The 16,380-nt window shown below is 46.3% G+C and overlaps 1 protein-coding gene across 1 annotated transcript in view; it reads right to left on the bottom strand.

The window, feature by feature from the left end:
- Positions 1-1,306: 1,306 nt before the first annotated feature.
- Positions 1,307-16,380, bottom strand: part of EFL1 (elongation factor like GTPase 1) — a 47,446-nt gene continuing 32,372 nt past the window's right edge. Inside the window, exons 15-19 of the mRNA XM_056865728.1 lie at positions 13,414-13,545; positions 12,055-12,202; positions 7,604-8,604; positions 6,172-6,356; positions 1,307-1,558 (exon numbers count right to left, since the gene is read on the bottom strand). Coding sequence (XP_056721706.1) covers positions 1,370-1,558; positions 6,172-6,356; positions 7,604-8,604; positions 12,055-12,202; positions 13,414-13,545 — 1,655 coding nt within the window. The 3' untranslated portion in view covers positions 1,307-1,369. The remainder of the gene's footprint in view (positions 1,559-6,171; positions 6,357-7,603; positions 8,605-12,054; positions 12,203-13,413; positions 13,546-16,380) is intronic.

Raw genomic sequence — 16,380 nt, 5'->3', positions numbered from 1 at the left:
TATTCCCAGCGATGTATTAAGAGTTTGAAACTGTTATAAAAAATTACTGTTCGCACTCTGTTTGGCCCCTTTAGCTGTGAAGACGTCTTCCAACCATTTTTTAGCCGTGGCATCTAAAAACCCTTTTAAAACGTTGTTTTTTATAACATTTCCAAACTCTTGATACATCGCTGGGAACACCTAGTGTGGTAAAAGCCTAAAACAGCACTACTTTTTGTGCTCGCCACGTTTGCTCATCCCAGTTCTTTGGAGTACCACCACCACTTGGTTTGCCTGCTTATACTTATTATTTGACAACAACTTGTCTTTCTAAAGCCTTCTGTTTCGCTAGACAGAATGCTAACCCCTCAATGGTTATGGCAGGGCAGGATTTTGAATATACCACACCCAGACAGGACCTGCCCTTGCTCTTCTGGTTCTATCGATTTATTAGCTCATGCCCTCTTGGAATGCTGCTTTTTTGAGGAACTCCGATCACATTATATCTCTCCCCTTTTAACAAATCTAATGCCTCTGTGTCTGACATAATGCCTTTTTTACTAAGTGACAGGGATCCAAAGGCTACATCGTCAGTGGCAAGTTTTGTTTCAGTCCTTATATCCCTCAAACATTAGATATATGCTGCTCAAGATCAATGGATCAAGGTGCTTCTAAGGGATAAAGGAAAGGTATGGACTTTAGAGAGTCAAAGCTCCCCTTGTCAGATAAGGGTAAGACTTTTTTAGATAGAACAAGAGGTAAAGAACCTCTGTCCCCACAGGAAGGGGGGGACTCATGAAAAATAAGAGAGAAGTCACTCGGCGAGATACCAGACTTTGGGGAAGTTAATTAGGTTTAACCACCAAAATGGTTAACGCTTACACTAGGACGTTACTGAAAGTCTTAACTATGCTGCATCCAGAAATGAATATAACGGTCATTCTCCAGGGTCTCAGGCAGAGGTCTTTCACATCACTGACTTGCCTAGTCCCTTTAACTGGAGATGCTGGGGATTGAACCTGGGACCTTCTGCATGCCAAGCGGATGCTCTACCGCTGAGCCGCAGCCCCTCCGCGGACTCCTTAGTAAGATCTGCAGTTTTTCGGCAGAGCAGTACACAGGGGACAGAGCTGCACGAAGGCAGAAAGATTTCAAAAAAGAACACAGACCAAAAAAAAGAAGGAAGCTTTAGGACATAATAATAATAATTTTAAAAGTCGGAAAGGCTTAGGTTTATTAAAACGCAAGCCACAGACAACTCACGGTAAGAAAAACCCACGCAGAACCAGTAACATCCAAGGTGACATTTTTGTGTGTGTTGAAATCTCCGGCATGGAAAATAATTCACCTGCACTTAACCGAGAAAGCCGGGACGCAGAAGTGGAGGCAGTTATTTGTTTCTGCTGAGAGTTCTTTGCTTCTCAGCATGCTCCACAATTTTCTCGTCTACGTAAAGTCCCTTCCGCTTTCGAACGGCGTTCATGTACTTGCGAGCCTGGTTCTCGGAGTCTGCCTTTTCCCCAAAATGCAAATACTCCTCCTCTGTGGTGGGCACCCAAAACGGATCGTCCGAAATGATCTAGGAAAAGAGAGATTGTTGAAAGAGCAGCGTTAATGGAAGGAGGCAGGAGGAAACAGACGGGAGAATTACGGGTAATTTTCTACGTTTCAAGATGGTCGGGTAAAAGCAGACTGCAAATCAAGCAAGAAAGCTTTGTTTTCCAAACAAGGTACCATTCAGAAAATTAGCTAGTTGAGTAAAAATGAATGTGCAAGCCATTTCTGTCTGAAGAAATGAACAATTACTGAAGAGCATTACCTCCCTACCCTTTTCCAAGAACAGCACAAATCAGGCTTCTACATGTAGCCACTTTTCCAAGATGCACAGAAGATTGGCAGCTCAGATTGTGTGGACCAAACCACACAGACCCTGTGCGCCTTTAGTTGTTGTCTTCTTACAAAAGAGGTATGGTGTCCAGATCAGGCGAAGTGATGGTATCGCTTTACTCTGCTCTGGTTAGACCTTACCTAGAGCACCGTGTTGTTTCGGGCACCGAAATTTAAGAAGGATGTAGACAAGCTGAAATGTGTCCAGAGGAGGGCAACAAAGATGGTGAGGGTTCTGGAGACCAAGTCCTATAAGGAAAGGCTGAAGGAGCTGGGTATGTTTAGCTTGGAGAGGAGATAACTGAGAGGTGATATGATAACCATCTTCAAGTACTTGAAGGGCTGACATATAGAGGATGGTGCTGAGTTGTTTTCTGTTGCCCTAGAAGGTTGGACCAGAAACAATGGGTTGAAACCAAATCAAAAGAATTTCCTTCTAAACATCAGGAAGATAACGGTTAGAGCGGTTCCTCAGTGGAACAGGCTTCCTCGGGAGGTGGTGAGCTCTCTTTCCCTGGAGGTTTTTAAGCAGAGGCTAGATGGCCATCTGTCAGCAATGCTGATTCTATGATCTTAGGCAGATCATGAGAGGGAGGGCACCTTGGCCATCTTCTGGGCATGGAGTAGGGGTCATAGGGGTGTGGGGTGGAGGTAGTTGTGAATTTCCTGCATTGTGCAGGGGGTTGGACTAGATGACCCTGGTGGTCCCTTCCAACTCGATTATTCTAGGACTCTTAGGCTGCAAAAGGAGAAAAATCTGCTGGATCTAACCCCGTATCATATGACGGGGTTGTCTTTTGGTGAGAGAAAGAACAGAATTGGACTACAGATATTAGGCAGGGCTCAGGAAGCAGCTGTAGGGGGGGCTGCCTCCTGCCAGTATTTACCTCCATCTGAGCACCCCCCCAGATCACCTAACGGCACTGGGGGGGGGGAGCCAGTCAAGAAAGGGCTCCATGGAGCCCAATGCAGCTAAAGGGAATCTTACTTTTTTTAAAAAAACCATTTTGCCCAGATCTCTACATCATTGACTATGGGGGGGGGGGGGGAAAGGGATTGGCTCTTTTAAGTCTTAGCTGCTGATTTTGGAAGGGGGGGAACAAGGCATGCCGCAGCCTTGGGCCGTGTGTCATTTTTCACTTAAAAATTCCTTTTACTAGCTTCCAATATTTACTGCAGTGAAACCTGACGACTAAAAGCAAAATACTGTGCGGCTTACAGCTACCAAGCTTGCACGCTCAGGTTAAAAGGCTACGGTTCTGACGTGGCTTGTTTGGAAGCGCATACTGCTGCAAGAGAGGTCTTTCTTGAAAGGAAGTGGCGGGCTCAGAGGGCAACCCGCTTCCGCACCGATATTCCCAATGCTAAATCAATCGCAGCACTGTGCCCTCGGCGTGGCAGATCTCCACCCAAGAAGCTTGCCCCAGCTGAGACCGAAAGCAACTTATCGGTTCAAACTTATCGGTCAGCCACTTCAAAGGCCTCAAGGGCAGAACGGTGGGTTTTATCAAGTTGCAAGATAAATAAAAAAACGTTGTGTGCTGCCCTTCTTCCAAAGACTTCAGGGCACTTATTCCATTTATGAATTTTTAAAAAATTATAAATTATTCCTTCCGCCGCACAGTGGCTCAACTGCAAATTTGTTAAATGAAAACCCACATCAGCTTTAAGACAGCAAGACAATCAAACCTGTTCAGTCCTAACAACTCTGACATGTGGGATGTGATTGGCGGGTGGGCGTTGGGGGTCACACTGTGTGTGTGTTAAGTGCTGTCAAGTCGCTTCCGACTCATGGTGACCCTATGAATCAAAGTCCTCCAAAACGTCCTATCTTTGACAGCCTTGCTCAGATCTTGCAAATTGAGGGATGTGGCTTTCTTTATTGAGTCTGTCCATCTCTTGTTGGGTCTTCCTCTTTTCCTGCAGCCCTGTAAGTTTTTTTTTGGGATTCTTGCAGAAACCACACAGAAGGGAACAAAAACTGTGCAGCATTCTCACTTGGGTTTCAAACCTGATACCAAATTCAGAGCTGGAAGATGCCTTGGATGAAGAGAGTTACAAAGAACATTTTGAAGCCAAGTCCATATTTTTCTCAGAGAGAGGTCTTTGAAGAGAGGAACTGCCTAAATAGATGTTAACCGACTTAGAAAAGAGGCATGTAATTTTATTCTCCTTCCTGTCCCTTAAAACATCTTCCCCTCAAAAGGGCTTGATTGTAAATTACATGGTTTGAGAAAAACACAATTGGAAAAGAAAATGGACAGGGGCGAGAAAACTGGAGGAAAGCAATTCAATTTATTGCTGTTCTCGACCCACAAACAACGCCTGACGATCAAAACAATACTTGATCCGTGGTACCTATTGTAGTATTTCAGAAGGATTCCCAACTTTCAAAAGTAATACCTTAAAGAAAGGACATTTGGGGCAAACAGAAAAGTCCCCAAGCTTTTTTTGCCCTGGGACCGACTAACTAGTTGGTTATCTGAAGAACAGAGGATCTACCAAATCTGAATCTAAGGGTACTGCATGCATAAAGGGTTAAAAAAAACCCTGCAAATTTGGGGCAACCAAAAGATTCCACATTTTAACATTTCAGGTAAATGGACGTTTTGGCCTGCAGTCAAAGACCAAGATTCGAGTCCAGTAGCACCTTTAAACCAACAAGATTTACAGGGCATAAGCTTTCAAGAGGAAAAGCTCCCTTCGTCAGATACCAGCTACTGGACTCGAATCTTGCTCTTCCCATTTTAATGCGGTATCTCTCTTTGCGTCTACATGTAATCCCGTCTAGGCCCAGCATGTGTATTCCACACCCAAGACTATTGCTGCGTTAACAGGGAGCCTTTAAAAAAAAGGGGGATACAGAAGGGAAAAGGGGGATCCGTCTGCAGATAGGGTTAAAGGTAATGGTCCCCTGTGTAAGCACTGGGTCATTCCTGACCCATGGGGTGACGTCACATCTCAACATTTTATAGGCAGGCTTTATTTACTGGGTGGTTTGCCAGTGCCTTCCCCAGACATCTTCCCTTTACCCCCAGCAAGCTGGGGACTCATTTTATCGACCTCAGAAGGATGGAAGGCTGAGTCAACCTTCAGCCGGCTACCTGAAACCAAGTTCTGTTGGGATCGAACTCAGGTCGTGAGCAGAGCTTGGACTGCAGTACTGCAGCTTACCACTCCGTGCCACGGGGCTCCTTATAGGGTGTGTGTGTGTGTGTGTATATATATATATAAAAGAAGTTACAACACAGTTACAACATCAAATTTTCCAATTAATCAAGCAGACTGTCTTCTGACATTTTCTTTTCGACTTTTCTACTAGACGTTAACTTCACTATTAATTAACCTATGTTTATAACATTTAATCTACTACTATCGTTACAGAGTTTCAACCGTCAGTTTCTATATATCTATAAAACAATTTCCCTTTTTCATTAAACTGATGGAGGGTCTCCTCATCAGTTGTATTCATCATGTGGGTCATTTTAGCCATTGTAGCCAAATCAAATCATTCATTATTACAGCCAAAGGCCAGCATAAAATGTAAAAAGCCATTGTAGCATATTCCATCAAAGTTGGTTGCCTTTGTCGGACAGTGCAAAGGGATTTTTGCAGTCCATTTGCAAGACAAAAAAAATAAGTAGCACTCGACTTCCCTGCGGAGACTGATCCTATCTCAAAGTTTAATAGAAGAAGAGTTGGTTTTTATACGTTGACTTTCTCTACCATTTAAGGGAGAATCAAACCGGCTTACAATCGCCCTCCCCACAACAGACACCCTGTGAAGTAGGTGGGGCTGAGAGAGAGCACCCAAGGTCACCCAGCTGGCTTCGTGTGCAGGAGCAGGAAAACATATCCAGTTCACCAGATTAGCCTCCGCTGCTCATCTGCAGGAGTGGGGAATCGAACCCGGTTCTCCAGATCAGAGTCCATGGGTCCCAAACTTAGGCCGCTGCTGGAGAATTAGAGGGGTCTTCCAAAAGCATACGACTCGGCTGTCTTACTTCTACTCCGTCGCTTCCCGAGAGAAGGCTGCTGCCTGCTTGCCCTGCTTAACCAGACGCGTCCCGCTAGCTTCTGTTGTAAGGGTCTCATCTGCCAAGCTCAAAAAACCTATCAAAATGGGATGGAAACAAGCAAACGCATTGCAAAGATATGACCTCCCTTCATTTAGATGGGAATAAAAGCAAAAGCTCGCTGTGGCCATAATTCAATCTCTTTCTCCATCCTTTTATTATTCCTTGTTTTGCCGCTTTGATGGGAAATAAATACTCCAAGACAGATGGGAACAAACAGAAGCCTTACCTCCCAGTGGCTGAACACCAGCTGTGGACTGGCCAGGCCGCTAGTTCGCTTCCTGATCTCGTCAGCGAAACCGAAGCTCTCCGCCACGGGCAGCACCGCCTTGATGATAAACATGTCCGTCCCTTCTTTCATCTCTTCCTGCAACACACGGCCTTCCCGCTTGGACAGGACGGCATAGACGCGGCCTGCGGAGGCACAGGGCTAGTGAGGTCTCTGCACCCTTTCCACCAACTCATACGCACGACTACCGAACTAGAGCTACAAGGCACCACCGAAACTTAGCAGAAGGAAGGCTGTGTCCTGATCCACATTTTAACTGTTGTTCTTATGTCTTTGTAGGTATTTTATCTCTGTTCTTAATTGTTTTAATGATGTAGGGTTGTTTTTGAGGGGGTTAATGGTTTTAAATAAGAACCTTGTGGCGCAAGGTGGTAAGCTGCAGTACTGCAGTCAAAAGCTCTGCTCACGACCTGAGGCCGCTCACGACGGAAGTCAGGTTCAGGTAGCCGGCTCGAGGTCGACTCAGCCTTCCATCCTTCCAAGGTCGGTAAAACGAGCACCCAGCTTGCTGGGGTTAAAGGGAAGATAACTGGGGAAGGCAATGGCAAACCACCCCATAAACAAAGTCTGCCTAGTAAATATCGGGATTGTGACGTCACCCCATGGGTCAGGAGTTGGTGCTTGCACAGGGGACTACCTTTACCTAATGGTTTAAAAATGTGATCCTATTTTGTACGTTTTAATTCATTAGCCACCTTGATGGCCCCTGTGAGGGCAGAAAAGCGGAATATAGATTTTGTAAAAAAATAAATAAAATAAATATCGTTCCCCCCCCCCAAATGTTGGAGAACCACTAAAAGGTAAACCATTTATCTAAGCCAGTGGTTCCCAAAGTGGGCGATACCACCCCCTGGGGGGCAGTAGGATTACCTGGGGGGGGGGCACTAAGAGGCAAAAGGACAGCAGGGGGCGCTGGAGGTGGGCTCCTTCAACTGTGTTGTTCACTAATTTACAACAGAACAAGCTATGGCACCATGCTGGCAAATTTGGTGGAAACTATCAGAATATCCCCTCCCCCCAGTCCTTGAAGAGCTGGTAATACTGGATCAAGTTCATCAGTTTTGTTGAATGAATTTCAACTACAAAGTTTTAATTTGATTTTGAATAGATGTGCAATTAATTGTTACTGTTTTGAAATTTTATTGTTATTATCTTCTTTACCGTATCATGCTTTTTATAGGATAGGGTAGGGGGGTGCTGGGGTTGAGTTTGAGGAACCAAGGGGGCGGTGGCCTGAAAGGTTTGGGAACCACTGATCTAAGCAAATAAAATCAGCGACGTTCGGTTTTCCAGCTGTACCCAACACACATTGAAACACTCTACCCATCAGCTAGGTAGCCCTTCATGCACCCGGACAGTTTTTTTTTCTTACCTAATACTTCCGCTGTGGCCATAATCTCACAGGTGTACATAGCAGCCATCAGCCTCTGCGGCTTCGCTTGCATAGCGTAACGGCACACATCCTTCATGGTGGCAATGAGCTGTCCAGAGAAAGGGCCATAGCAATCGGCAGGCAGGGTCTCCCCTTTACGTTTACTCGGCAGTTTGAAAGGTTGCTGGCTGCTCTCTTGGATTTCTTTACTTCCTGAAGTCGATTTGGAATCCTCGCCTGTCGACATGGGGGCGGCTCCCTCTGCCACCAACATCTCTCCCGCGGTCTTTCCCTCCAGATCCTGCCTGTTTGTGGACATCTGCTCCACAAATTTGCTCATGTCCCATTTCTCCACCGAAAAGCAGACGCCCATCAGCGGCTCCTCGCACATCGGCCCGGAAAGCGTCGCCAGCTGAAACCCACTCACTACGCTGTTGTCGAAGTCCCGGTACAGGCTCGCCTCTTTCGCCCCCTTATCCAAGCACTGCCACACGGACCTCTCGTAGCCTTCGAATCTGTTCAATAAAATGTTCGGCCCGCATTTTCGGGGGCCGAAGGACCAGATGCAGTCGACGGCGTTCCTCCATTTCCAACCCTGCAGTTTTTGCTCCAGTTTTTGCTTCAGCTCTCGGATCTGGTCGAGGGTCTTCTGATTCATCTCCTGGTTTTTTTTACCCTCGATTAAAGAAGTGGTGAACTGCTCCAGGGTCCGGATTAAGTCACAGTTTTCCTCCAGAAGCCGAGTCGCCTCCTCGGGAAGCGGCGTTGCTCTGACGCTCAGAGTGGCGTATTTGTTTGCCGTTGACATCGTCACGAGCCCGTCGGAGTCGACCTGCACACCCTCGGGGATTTTATTCTGCTCCTCTTTGCTCTGGTGTATGACCGCGACTTTCTGCTGCCTTCCTATCTCTTCGTTCACCATGTCGACTTTGGGGGGCCTCGTGATTGTTTCTCTGAACGGGATGATGGGCTCTGACACACTGATCTGTACCCGGGCAAACCTACCAAGAGCAAAAAGGCGCAATTAAGTGCAGCTGAGAGAAAAACCGTGGGGCTCCTAGGACAGAGTTAATGCCACTGATCACTTGCTTGTCTGCATTCGCTTCTGATAAACCAACCCAGGCCTTAGCTTCCTATAATATTAGGCAGTGGTTTCATAATGGGTGTCAAGAATGGAGGCAGAAGAAGAAGAGTTGGTTTTTATATGCTGACTTTCTCTACCACTTAAGGAAGAATCAAACGGGCTTATAATCGCCTTCCCTTCCCCTCCCCACAGCAGACACCCTGTGAGGAAGGTGGGGCTGAGAGAGCTCAGTCAGAGCTGCGACTAGCCCAAGATCACCCAGCTGGCTCCATGTGGATGAGTGGGGAAACCAACCCAGTTCACCCAATTAGCCTCCGCCGCTCATGTGGAGGAGTGGGGAATCAAACCCGGTTCTCCAGATTGGAGTCCATGGCTCCAAACCACCAATCTTAAGAGCTTTGTGCTCTGCTAACAACAACCTGCTGGTGGTCCCCGACTTGAAGAGTGTCCGTCTGTCCTCAACCAGGGCCTTTTTCGCCCCAGCTTGGTGGAACTCTCTCTCTCTCTCTCTCTCTCTAGTGAGACCAGGGCCCTGCGAGACTTGATGCAGTTCCGCAACGCCTGTCAGATTGAGATGTTTTGCCAGATGTGATTGAGGGCAGCTCATGTTATGGCTGGCCTCCCTTCTCCCACCTCCTTTTTTTGTCTGTTCCATCTTATTTATTATTCATTTATTTAATCTATATCCCGCCCTTTCCCAACCAAGTCGGGCTCAGGGTGGCTTCCAACAATTAAAACATATGAAGTACGGTATATAACAAAAGTTAAAGCATAGAATAAAAATACAATCTCTAATTCAAGTTAAAACACAGCATTCTAATTTCATTCCTACTATATATAAGACAGATTATGACCAGGGGTGGTGGTCCTGATTCCCCCCACCCCCGGACTCTCTATGGCCTTGTGTTTTATCACCAGCGCTGATTAGTATTATCAGATGTAATGGCTTTTTTTAAATGATTGTTTTAAATGTTTACAATTTTTAATTAGTTTTGGAATTTATGACAGTTATGTAAAGTTGTTAGCCGCTCTGAGCTCGGCCCTGGCAAGGACATAGAGCGGGGTATAAACTGAATTTAAAAAAATTAATAACCCAATTCCCACCCCACAGCCATACTTTTCTCCAAGTATACAGTACCAGAAGGGGAGTGGGTACCTGAAACACACACAAACATAAAGTACCACTGATGCACTAAATATAATGGATAATGGATATAAAGGGTAAGATTTGTGAAACCTTGTAATTTGCATAGATTGTTGCAACTTGTACAAATTGATTTGTTGCATAACTTGAGTCATTGGTTGGAAATCACATTTTTAATTTTTTTAAAAAAATATTATTTATTAAACCACAACAAAAAAGGAATGCAAGTGGTTAACTGGGAAAGTATTTGGGGCAAGTAAATGCATAATCTAAATAAAGGGGTCTATATGCCAATAAATACAGCAAGAAATGAGCTCCCTGATTATACCCAACCGTCTAAAAAAGTCTAATGGCAATATTGAACTACAAAGCAAAACAAGAACCAATACAACAACAAGCCACATAGAAACTAATCGCAACAACCTAAGAAATAAATGATGGTACACAAATCAAAACCATGAGTACAAAATGTGAAAATCAACAGCTAAAGCAACAAGGGATCCAATGATTTCTACATTCAAAATGTAGAAGTTAGGAGAATCTCAACAATTGAGGTTCTCTAGCGAAAAAGATGGCCTTGAAATCACGCCCCCACCTCACAAATCCATGAGAGCCACGTGGATAAATGCCTTCCCCCTTTGTAAACAAGAGGTCAGTCCTTGGGGAAAACTGTGAACCTGCCCCCCCCAAGTATTCAAATTGGATGAAATCACATTTTTGAAACCACATAAACCATTATATTTAGTGCATCAGTGGTACTTTATGTATATACACTTTTCTCCAAGGTGTACATGGCGATATCCCATTTTTTTGTGTGGCCAACGCTGCTTAGGTTGATTAGCTGATGTATCACTTTGCGGCTCTTCCTTCCCATTGACATATGTACCTTGCCTGCCAGGGACGACTGCTGTACAGAGAATGCCAAGAGCCCAATATTTTGCAGAAGACAAATTTGATTTATCGGGTTGTGTAAAACTGCAACGCTGTACAAGAGTAATATTTTTGAGGGCTAAAAATGCGCTCTGAAGGAGGTGGGTTTTTTTTGTTTTTTTTACAAAGAGGACTCTAAAACAGGTACTGGCTGTTAAACAAATCACTCGGGAACATGCACAAAAGCAGCTTATAATTAGTTGTGGGAGACTGAATGCATTTGCAGTGTCTTCTGGGAAAGCTGCCCAGAACAAAGGCAAGCCCTGAGCGATGCACAGAACACATCCGTTCACACCAGTGAATCCCCCCGTTCTTTGATCTAGGACACGTCAAGATCGAGCAAACAAGACAGGAGTTGCCCAGCTTGGGGTTCTACACAGGGCAGGGAAGCTGCAGCCAATCACACAGCAGAAGAAGGGCACGTGGGGAGAGGCTGTGGCTCAGTGGTAGAGCCTCTGCTTGGCATGCAGAAGGTCCCAGGTTCAATCCCCAGCATCTGAGCCACAGCGTGGTGTAGCAGTTAAGAGCTGTGGTTTGGAGCGGTGGAGACCAATCTAGAGAACCAGGTTTGATTCCCCACTCCCCCACATGAGCGGTGGACGCTAATCTGGTGAACTAGGTTGGCTTCCCTACTCCTACACATGAAGACAGCTGGGTGACCTTGGGCAAGTTACAGCTCTGTTACAGCTAGTTACAGCAAGTTACTGCTTTGTTACAGCAAGTTACAGCTATCTCAGCCCCACCTACCTCACAGGGTGTCTGTTGTGGGGAGGGGAAGGTAAGGTGATTGTAAGCGGGTTTGAGTCTCCCTTAAGCGGTAGTGAAAGTCGGCATATAAAAACCAACTCTTTCTTCTTCATCTCCAGTTAAAGGGACACGGCAAGTAGGTGATGTGAAAGACCTCCGCCTGAGACCCTGGAGAGCCGCTGCCGGTCTGAGTAGACAATACTGACTTTGATGGACCAAGGGTCCGATTTAGTAGAAGGCAGCTTTGTGTGTTCATGCGACCTTTTCCCCCCACTGTCATGATACACAAGACGCAAATCACTGTGGGTGAAGCAGAACCCCTTGCCTGAAGGGTTCTTGAATCTTGCATGAATGTGGCGCTCCACAAGTATATATTACTCCACATACTTTGCGGATGTGACGCCCACAGTGTGGAAGAGCGGAGGGATTGGTGGCTCGGACCTTTTCCAGAAGTTAAACCGCCGTTATGAGCTTCGCCAAGTGAGAGACGCCGGATAAAACCATTGAACCTCGAGTGTTTCTTCCCCCCCCCTTGCCAAAACACACCTCTCTTTCAAGTCGTCCAAACAACGCTGAAGATGAACTTCTCCTGCCGTTATCAGCACGTGCTCCCCGGTCTCCTGGATTAAAACTTGTACGCAGGGATCAGCCTGGTTTAGAAGCTTCATACCTTTGACCAGCTGAGGCATTTCGCCTGGGAAAACAAAACAAAAAAAAAGCATTTCTAACACAGGCCGTTTATGCTTGGTAATTAGCAGCGTGTTCCAGGCAGAAGTGCCCTGCTTCTGAATGAAGGCGAGTGTGGGGTGTATGTGGAATTTATTTGACTTTTCTCCTCTTGCATCGGGACTATGAACAGTCATTTTAAAGGGCGGATTTTAAAAAGCAGCTTTGAGCGAGCATCAAAATCGACCCTGCCTAGATGGCCACAGTGTTGCCAAAGTACTTGAGTTTGAAGCAATATATAAAATCCTGGGAAGACAAAAGGAAATTAAATATTCCAACCTGAGCGTGAAAAATGGCATTTAGGTGGTGAGAGTTTGGAAGATCAATTTAAACACGTAAAAAGACAGCACAACTTTTCTGATAAGGGGGCTTTTACCCTCTCCCTGAACTGCTTCAGAAAGATGAAGTGTGGTGGATTTTAAGCTCACTTTCCACTTGCGGTAGAGATTATTTTTTGCTGATTCTTCCCTATTGCTTCATCCCCCATGACAGGAACCTGCAGTGCTGAGGAAGGCAGGGAAGTGACCATTTATGCAGGCCAGCTCTGCTCACACTGCATAAGATCCAAGCACAAGGAGTGGAAATACCCATTATTTGGAATGCGGGGCTGCTGCCAAAAATGGTGGTCCGGAGTACAGCATCTTCTTTTCCCCCTCCGGAATGCATATCTCAAGTCTTGATCTAATTATGCTGAGCCGGTTATGTAACAGCCAACGATGGGAAGGGGCGTAGGGAAAGTATACAGTGCAATGACGTCAGGATGCCAGGCCAGACGCAATGCGTGTTGTGCGACACAGGGCTGCCATTTTCAGTGGCAACCCCTTGCTGTGTTGCAACATATTGCTTTGCTCTAACACAATAGTACTGTATACTTGTTCCAGATTGCAGAACCACAGAATCAAAGAGTTGGAAGGGACCTCTGGGGCCATCTAGTCCAACCTCTGGTACAATGCAGGAAATTCACAACTACACACCCCAGACCCCCAGTGACCCCTGACCCATGCCCAGAAGATGGCAAAACCCCTCCAGGATCCCTGGCCTGGAGGGAAATTGCTTCCTGACCCCAAAGATAATTTATTTATCGCCGTCTCATTCCAGCCTTAAGAATTGTCAAAAGTATACTTGCCTTCAACAAATGGAGAGTGAGTTTATTTAAAGGAACACTGGGGAGACTCTTACTTGGGTGTTTCGGCTCCACGGCAACTCGCACGATCGGCGTCGCCTCGAAGTTGAGAGGTGTAAACGGTGGACAAGCTGGTGATGAGGACAGCGTCGCCGACTTCAGTACAAACTCTTGCAATCCCCCTATCCCTAAAAGGCACAGAGGCATGGTCAAGGCAGTCCCCCCAGAGAAGATGCGAGCAGGAATACAACACTTTACATCTTCGAACCCAGGCCCATCAAGTCCAGCAGTCTCTTCACACAGTGACCAACCAGGTGCCTCTAGGAAGCCCCCAAACAAGATGACTGCAGCAGCATTATCCTGCCTGTGTTCCACAGCGCCTCATATAATAGGCATGCTCTTTTGATACTGGAGAGAACAGGTATGCATCATGACTAGTATCCATTTTGACTAGTAGCTATGGATAGCCCCATCCTCCATAAGAACTTAAGGAAAGCCCTGCTGGATCAGACCAAGGCCCATCAAGTCCAGCTGTCTGTTCACACAGAGGCTAACCAGGTGCCTCTAGGAAGCCCACAAACAAGATGACTGCAGCAGCATTACGCTGCCTGTGTTCCACGGCACCTAATACATTAGGCATGCTCATAAGAACATAAGGAAAGCCCTGCTGGATCAGACCAAGGCCCATCAAGTGCAGCAGTCTGTTCCCACAGTGGCCAACCAGATGCCTCTAGGAAGCCCACAAACAAGATGCCTGCAGCAGCATTACGCTGCCTGTGTTCCACAGCACCTAATACATTAGGCATGCTCATAAGAACATAAGGAAAGCTCTGCTGGATCAGACCAAGGCCCATCAAGTGCAGCAGTCTGTTCCCACAGTGGCCAACCAGATGCCTCTAGGAAGCCCACAAACAAGACGACTGCAGCAGCATTATCTGGCCTGTGTTCCCCGGCGCCTCATATAATAGGCATGCTCCTTTGATATAGGAGAGAATAAATAGGTATGCATCATGACTAGTATCCATTTTGACTAGTAGCCATTGATAGCCCTCTCCTCCATGAACATGTCCACTCCCCTCTTAAAGGGATTGTGATTGTAAGCTGCTTTGACACTCCTTAAGGTAGAGAAAAGCGAGATTATATGCCATTAAAGGTTTATGAATGAGAAAAGCGAGGTATAATAACCAACTCTTCTTCTTCTACTGCTACTACAGTGTATGTGAGGGGGCAGGTCCCCCATCCCCATTTTATTCTCACAGCCATCTTGAGATTGGGCTGAAAGAAAATCACTGGCCCAAAAACCTCATGTCAGGGTGGTGGTTTTGACCCTGGGTCAAACACCCTAAGATTCACACAACATTGACACTCAGCTGATGGGCTGAGTGATGGAGCAGATTTAAAAGAGAAAGCGGGAGAAAAGGCAGGAAGGAGATCCAGGATCCGACCTATTATGTTAGGTGCTGTGGAATACAGGCAGGACAATGCTGCCGCAGTTGTCTTGTTAGTGGCCTTCCTAGAGGCACCTGGTTGGCCACTGTGAGAACAGACTGCTGGACTTGATGGGTCTTGGTCTGATCCAGCATGGCCTTTCTTATGTTCTTATGAGCATGCCTATTATATCAGGTGCTTTGGAACACAGGCAGGATGGTGCTGCTGCAGTGGTCTTGTTTGTGGGCTTGCTAGAGGCACCTGGTTGGCCACCGTGTGAACTGACTGCTGGAATTGATGGGCCTTGGTCTGATCCAGCAGGGCTTTCCTTATGTTCTTATGGAGGAGAGGGCTATCCATGGCTACTAGTCAAAATGAACACTAGTCATGATGCACACCTATTCTCTCCAGGATCAGAGGAGCATGCCTATTATCTTAGGTGCTGTGGAACACAAGCAGGATGCTGCTGCAGTCTTCTTGTTTGTGGGCTTCCTAGAGGCACCGGGTTGGCCTCTGTGTGAACAGACTGCTGGACTTGATGGGCCTTGGTCTGATCCAGCAGGGCCTTTCTTACGTTCTTATACCCTTAACGCATAAGGAATATCAAGGCATTGCTTCTTCAAAAACCTGCCCAGGCATTCAGTGAGGTTTAGTTTTTCAATTAATTCTTATATATGGTCAAACCCCACAATCAGGTTTTAATTCTGGCCTCAAACTGCTGGTGGAAACCACAAGTAGAAACAAAGGTGATGCAAGCCCAGAGACATTTCCTCAAAGCAGTGATTAAAACTGGCCTCGGCACAAGATAACATAAAAAAAAGCTGTTTTTCGTTTGGAGATCTGGCAGCGATTCATCCCCTTCAGCTCCAAATCAAAAACTTGAAGTTTGCGGCTCAAAACATGTGCTTATTATTTGAAGAGATCAGGTTTTTAACTCGTTGCATCTTGGTTATTACCAACACATACATAATTTAAGACTTTTGTTCTGTAGCGAAACGTTTATGCTTCAAGTAAAGAGACCGGTCCCAGACTCCCGTATGGGTACGCCCAAGTTTGCAAAAACGCATCTGCTTGGCTATGGTGAGTGAGAAATGCTTTTGGATAACCAGATAGAAATGGTTTACAGAACTGTTCTCACATTATTATTATTTTTTGGGGGGGGGCATTCTCAGACGTGCTCATAGTACAGGGAAACCGAATTTGAGTGCCATTTTCTCAATCTGCAGCGGAGCACCTACCATTTACCAGCGTGGTGTAGTGGTTAAGAGTGGGGGTTTGGAGCGGTAGGCTCTGATCTGGAGAACCGGGTTTGATTCCCCGCCTCCTCTGATTGAGCGGCGGAGGCTAATCTGGTGAACTGGGTTTGTTTCCCCACTCCTCCACATGACCTTGGGCAAGTTACAGCTGTTAGAGCTCTTTGAGACCCACCTACCTCATGGGGTGGGGAAGGGAAGGGAAGGTGATTGTAAGCCGGTTTGAGTCTCCCTTAAGTGGTAGAGGAAGTCGGCATGTAAAAACCAACTCTTCTTCTTCTGATCTGGTGAACTGGGTTGGTTTCCCCACTCCTACCCATGAAGCCATCTGGGTGACCTTGG

This window comes from Euleptes europaea, chromosome 20, assembly GCF_029931775.1.
Source record: "Euleptes europaea isolate rEulEur1 chromosome 20, rEulEur1.hap1, whole genome shotgun sequence".
In the NCBI taxonomy this organism is placed as follows: Eukaryota; Metazoa; Chordata; class Lepidosauria; order Squamata; family Sphaerodactylidae; genus Euleptes; species Euleptes europaea.
This window is presented reverse-complemented; position numbering and strand designations above follow the sequence as displayed.